At 40.4% G+C, this 10,418-nt stretch overlaps 1 protein-coding gene across 1 annotated transcript; it reads left to right on the top strand.

The window, feature by feature from the left end:
- The first annotated feature begins 2,245 nt into the window (after positions 1 to 2,245).
- On the top strand, positions 2,246 to 10,152 carry LOC135473366 (organic anion transporter 3-like). Its single transcript, XM_064753216.1, has 6 exons — positions 2,246 to 2,383; positions 3,660 to 3,862; positions 4,405 to 4,695; positions 6,281 to 6,415; positions 9,534 to 9,606; positions 9,898 to 10,152. The coding sequence occupies exons 1-6, from the start codon at positions 2,246 to 2,248 to the stop codon at positions 10,150 to 10,152; spliced, it is 1,095 nt and encodes a 364-aa protein (XP_064609286.1).
- Positions 10,153 to 10,418: the final 266 nt, after the last annotated feature.

Below are 10,418 nucleotides of genomic sequence, written 5' to 3'. Positions count from 1 at the left end.
GTTGAACGAGATAGGACTTTGTAGAGCTTTATATCTTATTTTGATTTCCTCGCTCTATGAAGTTACTATTGAAAACTGACAGTGATTTCTATGCTATACAGTTATTGCCACAGATTACGCACATCAAGTTAGAACTCAATGTTATCACGATCATAAAGGTGTACTGCTGATTGCATATTTTTACACCTTATAAAAACTGCCAACTTAATGATGGTAGCAGCGAAACTCAAACTGATTGCGAAGTAATCATGTATGGCAAAATGTTATTGCAAATCGTTTTTCAAAGATCTTCTAGCTTTGATAATTCCTTCCTAATTTGAATATATATTGATATAGTTTATCTTAGAATGGTCCAAGCTACCTAATGTTATTACAGTGGAAAAATCCCTCTCGTCTAGTATAGATAGAGTGCCAGGAATTCTAAACAGGATACAATCTGGCCAAAATGTTATGAATTAATAATGCGGTAGTGTTTTGAGTAGGTGATGGAATTCAGAAACACGAGTCTAATATTACCTGTATATACAACATTACGCTTGTCATTTTGTCAGTATGATTACCTGTCTGCATTTATAAATACTGTCCACGGTTAGCTTACCCAAGTCAGTGTGAAGTTAAACAATGTACATTGTGTGTAATATATAGGGTTGCTTGACAATGCTCTCTTGCAACCATGCAGCCACATTAACCGCTTTAAAATGTTTGATTCACAAAAGCAATAGAACTTGGTCGTTCTAGATGTGCTGTCCTTAAGGCTTAAAATCAGGTTTATTTTATTCCTGGTGTAATTCTGACTTCAAAAGACGTATCCATGAATAATACAAACGGCAAGGCCATGTGGTTGTGGATTGGCGCTGAAAAGCGTCATCAACCCCTTTGTTTTGCTAAGTTTGTCCCAGTTGATCTTCCCAAATTATTTGTAGTTTGTATTAGTTGCCTCTGTTCACTATTAATAAAAACAAGGGTACTTACGACTTATAATTTCGTGGTATATCGCCGTTTTTATGGTATACTAGCACTCGTTCGGATGCAGTCCACACGTTCCATACTTCCATAGGCTTTCTCTATAATGGGCCTCTTTTTTCAGGTTGAAATGCGATAATATCTGAAACAGTCCAATAAAACGATGACACGATGGCTGTATATTACACAGAACGGTGTCATGGTGTAATCCTACAAATGCATCGCAGTATAGCATATTGTCTTCTAATTTATTTATTTGATTGGTGTTTTACGCCGTACTCAAGAATATTTCACTTATACGACGGCGACCAACATTATGGTCGGCGGAAAACGGACAGAGCCCGGGGGAAACCCACAACCATCCGCACGTAGCTGACAAACCTTCTCATTTACGGCTGGAGAGGAAACCAGCATGAGCTGGATTTGAACTCACAGCGACCGTCGTGTCTTCTAATGGCGTAATCCTAAACATACATCACAGAACAGCATCGTATCTTCTCATGGTGTAATCTTACAAGTACACCACAGTATAGTACCGTGTCAACACATAGTGTAATCCTACAAAGGCTTCACAGTATAACATCGTGTCATATTATAGTGTAATCCTAAAAGTACATCACAGTATAGCATCGTGTCATCTCATGGTGTAACCCAACAAGTACATCACAATATAGTATTGTGTCATCTCATGGTGTAATCTTACGAATACATCACAGTATAGCATCGTGTCTTCTCTTGGTGTAACCCTACAAGTACATCACAATATAGTATCGTGTTCTCTCATGGTGTAATCTTACGAATACATCACAGTATAGCATCGTGTCTTCTCTTGGTGTAATCCTACAGGTACATCATAGTAGAGCCTCGTGTCATCTCATGGTTAATCCTACAGGTACATCACAGTATAGCATCGTGTCACCGCATGCTTATTCCTACAAGTACATCACAGTATAGCATCGTATCACCTCATGATGTAACCCTACAAGTACATCACAGTATAGCATCGTGTCACCTCATGATGTAACCCAACAAGTACATCACAATATAGCATCGTGTCATCTCATGGTGTAATCCTACAAGCACATCACAGTATAGCATCGTGTCATCTTACTTGTAGTATGACACTATAAATTCATGTTTAATTATGACGTTCAGCACTGGCGCGCATGTACCATCTCTATTATAGAAATACCTTGTAGCAATCCGAACATCATCTGAACTCTTTCGTATGACAATTGCAATTGCAGGTTTCCAGCCGAAATTTCGATGTTTTATACCAGAAATGTATAGGAATAAGACCTTTGAGGATGGCGTTTTTAATGATCAATGCGAGTTGACGGACAGCATTGCCAACCACAGCTCCTCGTGTCCGTTTGGATATGAATACCAAGGCGGGAAGAACGTGTCGTTTGTTTCGGAGGTACAAAATCTCTCAACGTTTCTTAATTTAAGAAAACGGATGGTGAAATGTACATGCAAACCTTATCAGCCTGATTACATATACTGTCTATCGTTGAAATATTGTTTATTTACATTATACTAACTAAAACAATCTTCTGCCAAGAAAATTAAATTAATATCCCTGCATCAAGTAAATTGATATTGTACTAAAACAATAACATTTTTGATAACACTGCCCTGTCCTTGAATTGGTGTAGGGGAAGACGCGAGGGTGTTTTTAATTGACATCTGTTAACTTACAGAACATACTTTCACACTTTTGACCCAAATCACTGATGCCGTCTCTACGTGATGAGCTTGTGGGTTCACATGTTAAGATTTCTATGTATTTCTATGTATCAAAACCAACCACATATTATCTAGTCAGTGCTTTCCGTTTATAAAACAGGAGCAAAGGATAAAAAAACGGCATTACAAAATTGGTCAGTGTATTAGAATGGGTTTTTACTGATCGAAATGTACAGCCTCCTCCTATACACTAGACATGTTATATCTATTAAATAAATAGATAAGTGCCTAATAAATTATTAGGCGCATTCAGCCATTGTTTATACATAATTTCAATTTTGTTTTCAGTGGGATCTTGTCTGTGACAGAGGTTATATGGGCGAGCTGACGCAAACTCTTTATCTTATCGGGATGGCATTTGGAGCGATTGTCATTTCACACATCGCCGATAGACTTGGTCGGAAGCCAATGTTGATCATAACAGGAACTCTGCAATGTGTGTCTTTTGCAGCTGTGACGTTTATACCAACGTATATATGGTTTCTTGCATTGCGCTTTCTACACGGCTTTTTCTGCTTGGTGAGTTACAAATATGTATTGGACATTTCTATCACAAGCCTTTTTGTACAGTGACAAAGTATTAATACTCGGTGAGTATGTAAAACACAAGCCATTGTTATAGATGGATAAACTGGAGCTGTTGGGAACCATTTTGCCATTTTACTGCAGCTTTACGTCAGAAGGCCTTTATCGTACCAATGCGGATTTTTACCCACAAACTATTACATTTCCACCATGTATAAATTTAACGGGGAAATAGCTTTGATTAAACGTGAACTAAATAAAAGAGATAAAAATATAGCAAATCAGGCTGGAGAAGTGCAAATAGCAATGTATTTGTAATAGTCTGTAATGTCTTTGTTATGTTGAACTGTCGAGTTATTCAGTGATGCAAAACCAGATACAAGCATGTTTTTATTCATCAAAAATGGTTTATTGTTTTACAGGGTCACTATGATGTAAAAATTGTGCTGATGATGGAGATATTTCCTGCACGAATGAGGGGTAACGTGATCATTCTGGACGGATTGCTGTGGGGGGTGGGAATCACTGTATTAGCCGGTCTGGGTTACGCTTTTGATGGGCTGAACTGGCGCCATGTGCAGCTGATGATGTTACCGCCATTTGTTGTCATCATAGCCTACTTCTTGTATGTCATTGGTTTGCGTCTTATTTTGTACTTTTGTCTGTTATGTCCTTGCTAAACCTCACAAATATCTGTTATACAGCAGTGGGATAAATGCATGGAATAGCGTTTAAAATTGGTGATAAGTTAGCAAGTAGGGCTTCAGTTAGACGCGTTTTCAAGCACCTGGCCCATTGTTTCCTAAAATATATCGAATTCTTTAAAATGTTTCAAAATATCAAACGCTCGTGAAGTAAAGCAATCAATAATACACATCCGTCTAAAGTGATCATATATGCACGAATGAATTGGTGGTATGCATTCCCCTGGGCTCTTCCCGGTTTCCTCCCACAATAATGATGACCGCTGTCGTATAAGTGAAATATTCTTGAGTACGGCGTAAAACACCAATCAAATAAATAAATGAATAAAAAATACATTAATAAATAAATGAATATTAGTATGGATTTATTGATATCATTAAATAACTATGGCGTCAATAAATAAATGGAGCAACTTAACACTCACGGAGCACCGGTTTGATAACATTTTGTAATTACTTTCAGCCTTATAGATGAATCCATACGATGGTTAATAGCGAATGGAAAGTACAAAAAAGCTCAGAAAATCCAGGAAAAAATTGCTAAAATGAACAGATATAAGCCAAAACCGGTAGTTGCTGGTGAAGACTCTGTGTTCATGTTCGACCAACAACTCCCAGTGCTTCCCGAAGGAGAGATCCCCACGGAGAAACATTCTCAGGCCCAGGATACGGACGTCGTTGTGAAATACAACGTCTTCGGCATTCTGAAACACAAGAAGTCCAGATTTCTTCTCATAGGAATGTGTTTTGTGTGGTAAGCATTCTCACTTTATACTTAAAACGTTTTGCACTCATGCTGTTCTCTTTGATGCATGATGAGCTTCTCTGACAGATATCACGCCAAAACCCTCGCCAAAGCTGTGGGCAATATGGTATGAGCCATTCCTATACCACTGGTAAACCATAATGGCGCTTCCAGGTTACTGGTAGCATGATCACTGAATCACTCAGCAAAACCAAGCATCCGGGTTTCGCTGTAGCTCATCACAGACTGACCTGTCGCCAAGGCGTATACCAGGCGAGATTCGGTTTCTCCATGCAGAGTCTGTCAGACAACCTATTAATCTGGACCCTGTCTTGCAGCTTAAATAGCCTATACATGCACATCGTCAAATGATATAAAAGACACTTCAGTCTTCCAATACTATGTCCATATTTTCAGTGTCTTATTCATAGAACAGTCGGACACGTCATAATATTCTCGATAATTCATTCATCATTTTTGCGTTGATTCTTTGTTCCCGTATAACAAATATTGCAGACATTACTATATGTATAGATTTTTATTTATTTATTTATTTGACTTGTGTTTTGAGCCGTACTCAAGAATGTTTTACTTATACGACGGTGGCCAGCATTATGGTGGGAAACAACCGGGCAGAGCCCGGAGGAAATCCACGACCGTCCGCATGTTGCTGCAGACTTTCCCACTCACTATAGATTTATAGATTTACTAAGAGTTCACGAGTTATATCCCTGTTCTGTGAACGTTATACTTGGGCAAATCTAACCACAGCTATTTAACGTCCATTTCTGACATGAGGTGTGTACATGCAAAACTCACAGTTTAATTTATATGGTGTGTGTATAGATTTTGACCAAGATGATTTAATTGACGTGTGCACAGTTTGACCGACAGTCTGATGTATGTGGTGTGTGAACAGGTTAACGGACCGCCTGATTTATATGATGTGAGTAGAGGTTCATTGACAGTCTGATCTATATGATGACAGTATGAAATATATGATGTGTTTACAGGATAACGGACAGCCTGGTTTATATGACGTGTGTACAGGATGACCGACTCGATTTATACAATGTTGACCGAAAGTCTGGTTTATGTTATGTGTGTACTCGCTGGCCAACAGCCTGATTTTTATGATGTGTGTACTGTTTAACCGACAGCCTGGTTTACATGATGTGTGTACAGTTTAACCGATAGCCTGGTTTACATGATGCGTGTACAGTTTAACCCACAGCCTGATTTACATGATGTGTGTACAGGTTGACCGACAGGCTGGTTTTTATCATGTGTGTACATGTTCGCCCACAGCCTGATTTATATAATGTGTGTACAGAATCACGGACAGCCTGATTCACGTGATGTGTGTAGGAGCTGACCAACAGCCTGATTTATATCATGTGTGTACAGGATCACGGGCAGCCTGATTTATATTATTTGTGTACAAGTTTAATTGACGACCTGAATTATGTCATGTGTGTACAGGTTTACCAACAGCCTGATTTATATGGTGTGTGTACAGGATTATGGGCAGCCTGATTTATATTATTTGTGTACAAGTTTACTTGACGGCCTGAATTATGTCATGTGTGTACAGGTTTACCAACAGCCTGATTTACCTGGGCCTCTTCATGATGACCACTGCCATGTCCGGAGACCGCTTGCTGAACGTCCTGCTCAGCGCTGCCGTGGAGATTCCCGCCATGGGTGGCACCTATGTCTGCAGCAGATGGTACTGCAGTTCTCTTATAGTGAACAGTGGGTGGTAATAATTATAGTTCTGGGTCCACACGTATGCTAAACTTTGTACGTGTAAGTTTGGCCGGAAAACATGTCACCTTAAAGGCAATCAAAGGAATTGAAAAATGTATACTATTGAAGACTATTTTATTTTAGTTAGTTATTTATTTGATTGGTGTTTTACGCCGTACTCAAGAATATTTCACTTATACGACGGCGGCCATCATTATGACGGGTGGAAACCGGGCAGAACCCACGACCATCCGCGGGATGCTGAGAGACCTTCCCATGTACTGTCTATGAAAATTGTTCGATGTTTTTTTTAGAATTTAAAATGTTTTTGGAACATTCTGCGATGTTCGGTTGAGACTCAGTGGCGTCACATTCATGTTTTTTATTTGAAATAGTTCAGACTCCATTCTGTGTGACTGGAGTGGCAAAAACCTGATGTGACGTCACTGGTCCCAATATGGCTGACAAAGGCCACCGTAGAATCCAAAGTTTCGAATGCATTTTAGTAGGTTAAAGAAATTTCTGGAGATTAAATTGAACTTTCTTGGACAGTGTTAGCGGTCTTTCATATGACATATACGTCATGCCTTTCTTTGCCTTTATGGCACTAGAATCTAGTCATTTACCACTCCTTGGGCCTACATTAGATAATGCCGTGGCCACGTCTATTGTGCCATGTCTGTTATATCATGTCTGTTGTGGCATGTCTATTGTACCATATCTGTTATGCTATGTCTATTGTGCCATGTGTGTCTACCACGTTTGTTGTGGTATGTCTGTTGTGGCATATCTGTTGAACCATGTCTGCTTCACCATATCTATTGTGCTATGTCTGTTATACCACGTCTGTGGTACCATGTCCGTTGTGCTATGTCTGTTGCGCCATGCCTGTTGTGCCTTGCTTGTTGGGGAATGTGTGTTCACCCATGTCTGTTGTGCTATGTCTATTATGCCATGCCCGCTATGTTGTCTGTTGAAGCATAACTGTTGTACCATGTCTTTATTGCGCTGGAACCCAGTCATTTACCACTCATTGGGTCTACATCAGAAATATCATAACCTCGTTTGTTGTGCCACATGTCTGTTGTGGCATGTCAGTTGTACCATGTCTGTTGTGGCATGTCTGTTGTACCTTGCTGTTGTGCCATGCTTGTTGTACCATACATATTGTGCCATGTTTGTTGCGCTATGTGTATCGTACCATGTCTTTTGTGCCATGTCTCTTGTGCCATGTCTGTCCCACGTACGGCCGGAGAGGAAGCCAACGTGAGCTGGACTTGAACTCACAGGGACCGCATTGGTGAGAACCTCCTGGGTCATTACGCTGCGCTAGCGTGCTAACCAGCTGAGCCACGGACGCTCACTGTCGTGTCTCTATTGTGTCATGGCTTTTGTGCCATGTCTTTTGTGTCGTGTCTGTTGTGTCTTGCCTTTTCTGCCATGTCTGTTGTGTTATGTTTGTTGTGCCATGTTTGTTGTGCCATGTTTATGCTATGTTATGCTACGTCTGTTATGCTACGTCTGTTGGACTATACCTGTTGTATCATGTCTGTGTGGTCATGGATTTTGTGCCATCTCTGTTGTGTCGTGTCTGTTGTGTCATGGCTTTTGTGCCATGTCTGTTAGACCATGGCTTTTGTATCACGTCTGGTGTGCCGTGTTAGTTGCACCATGTCTGTTGCGCCATGTCTGTTGTGCCATGTCTGTTGTGCCATGGTATACATGCCGTATCTTTTGTATGATGTCCGTTGTACTTGTCGTGCCGTGTGTAATCTCTGTTGTGCCATACCCGTTACGTTATGTCCGTTTTGCTATATCTGCTATACCATGCTTTGCTATACCTTATCTGCTGTGGCATATCTGTTGTGCCATGTCCGTTGTACCATGTGTGTTGTACCGTGTCTGTTGTGACATATCTGTTGTGGCATATTTGTTGTGCCATGTGTGTTGTACCATGTGTGGTGTACTGTGTCTGTTGTGTCATATCTGTTTTGCAATGTTTGATATATCATGTCTGTTCTGCCATGTCCGTTATGCTATGCCCGTTGTACTATATCTTTTATACCATGTCTGTTGTACCATGTCTGTTGCTGTATATCATGGTATGCTGCCTGTTATGCCATGCCTATTGTGTCATGTCTGTTTTTCTCTGTTCTACCATGTCTGTTGCGCCACATCTGTTGTGCCATGTCCGTGGTGCCATATCTGTTATGCCATGTCTGTTGTTACATGTCTATTGTACCATGTCTGTTTGTACAATGCCGCGGACCTCAACCACTTCTGAGGCATGATTTTTACATCAACTATAGCAAAACTGTCGCACTTATTTACATGTCACTTCTCCTTGCAGGTTTGGTCGAAGGCGAGGGTGTATTGCGCTACACGCGACATGCGCTGTGGCTCTTTTTTTAGCGCTCACCTTCAGTCTGACCACAGGTACTTACGCATCAATCTAAAATATAATTAAAAATCACAAAATACAATAAAACCCAATTCGAATAAATCAGTACTGATGTCTCAATTAAACTATAAAATATACATGTACATCAAGAAGCCAGTCTCAGTTGTGTGTATTTTCCTTTCACGATTATTTACAGGTGGTAACGAAAGCTACGCCATTAAAACACTAAAATCAAAGTTTGTCAGTATGTTACGTAGGAAACCATAAACTGAGCGAGTTTTTAATATATGTAGCTGTGTCATGTTCATAATACTTCTCAAAGCAAACCAAAACCATTCAAATACTTCTGCTTACATGTACGTGTACAGAAGGCCGAACTAACGATATTCTCATGAAGATGGTGTCCGTGGTGGGAAAGTTCGTTATTTCAGCCTCCTTCATCATGATCTACCTTTACACACCGGAACTGCTACCAACTAACTTCAGGTGAGTTGTTATAGAATTTGAACTATCCAGTTTTCTGTCTAGTATAGTACAGGTTCCTCCTTGTGAGGTTTGTAACCCGATGAGGCTTCATATAACTCTAGAATATCATCCAGTAGGACGACAGAGCGGCATTTACCTCAGTACGTGTAGTGTATACAAGTCACCAAACATACAGTAGGTATTAAGTCTGAAGTCTGATGTATTTTTTCAGGGCCGCGGGACTGGGGATATCATCGGGATGTGCCAGGATAGGATCCATCATGGCTCCCTTCTCGTCATATGTGGTATGTATGTGTGGGGAATCACGACTGTAGAATGTATGTCTATGTACCCGCTATTTTTTCTGAAGAGAATGACAAACATTGAGCCACCCAGGTAGAGTTTTATCTAAAACTAAATTTCATCATAGTAAGCGATTTCTGGCGTTACGAAACTCACCAAAATGACTTGACCAGAGAACGAGGTGAGCATTTACACAGAATAGATGTACATGTATAAATTGTCATTGTAATAGCGTAGGGATCAAAAGGATATTTTTGTTTATATATCTCAAGAAATGTCTTATCTTTTCTCAGTTCCGAAAGGCCGCCTGGGCGCCCGGTGCAGTGTTCGGAAGTCTCAGCCTGCTTGTCTCAATATACCTGCTCTTTGTTCCGGAAACACGTCATCGGGAATTGCCACAAACACTTGCAGACATTGACCTGTGGTTTACAAAGACGGGTCCGGAAGCCGATGTATTAGCTACTGACCAGAAATGTGTCGAACCAATCAGCGAGAATAGGTCAGACACAAACGCAGTACGCCACGCTTCAGACAAGCGGAAGTCATAGCATATCAAGGCGCGAGAACATAGTTTACTCAGATTTATCTCCCTTGTTTCAGAAGACTGGCTGTTTTACTACTTGACGCAGTGCTCGATAACCTAAAAGCAGTTTCAGACGTTACACAGGCGCTTACTGAGATTCTGTGAATCAAAATATATTTACCTCGAAATTCGTGAATATGATTAACCTCATAACAGCGAGAGAAACACACAGTTTCCACTGCAAGGAACTCTGCGCATCGCTTCTGTGGCCATGCCGATACTTTGTGGCTA

This window comes from Liolophura sinensis, chromosome 8 (assembly GCF_032854445.1).
Source record: "Liolophura sinensis isolate JHLJ2023 chromosome 8, CUHK_Ljap_v2, whole genome shotgun sequence".
NCBI lineage: Eukaryota > Metazoa > Mollusca > Polyplacophora > Chitonida > Chitonidae > Liolophura > Liolophura sinensis.
The sequence above is the reverse complement of the archived record's forward strand: the minus strand, read 5'-3'. Positions and strand labels throughout refer to the sequence as shown.

Bases quoted from the DNA above. Each gene is read 5' to 3' on its own strand.
- LOC135473366 (XM_064753216.1), top strand. From the start codon at position 2,246: ATGTATAGGAATAAGACCTTTGAGGATGGCGTTTTTAATGATCAATGC. The intron at 2,384-3,659 runs GTACAAAATCTC...ATTGTTTTACAG, and splicing joins ACGTGTCGTTTGTTTCGGAG to GGTCACTATGATGTAAAAAT. The intron at 6,416-9,533 runs GTACTGCAGTTC...GTATTTTTTCAG, and splicing joins ACCTATGTCTGCAGCAGATG to GGCCGCGGGACTGGGGATAT.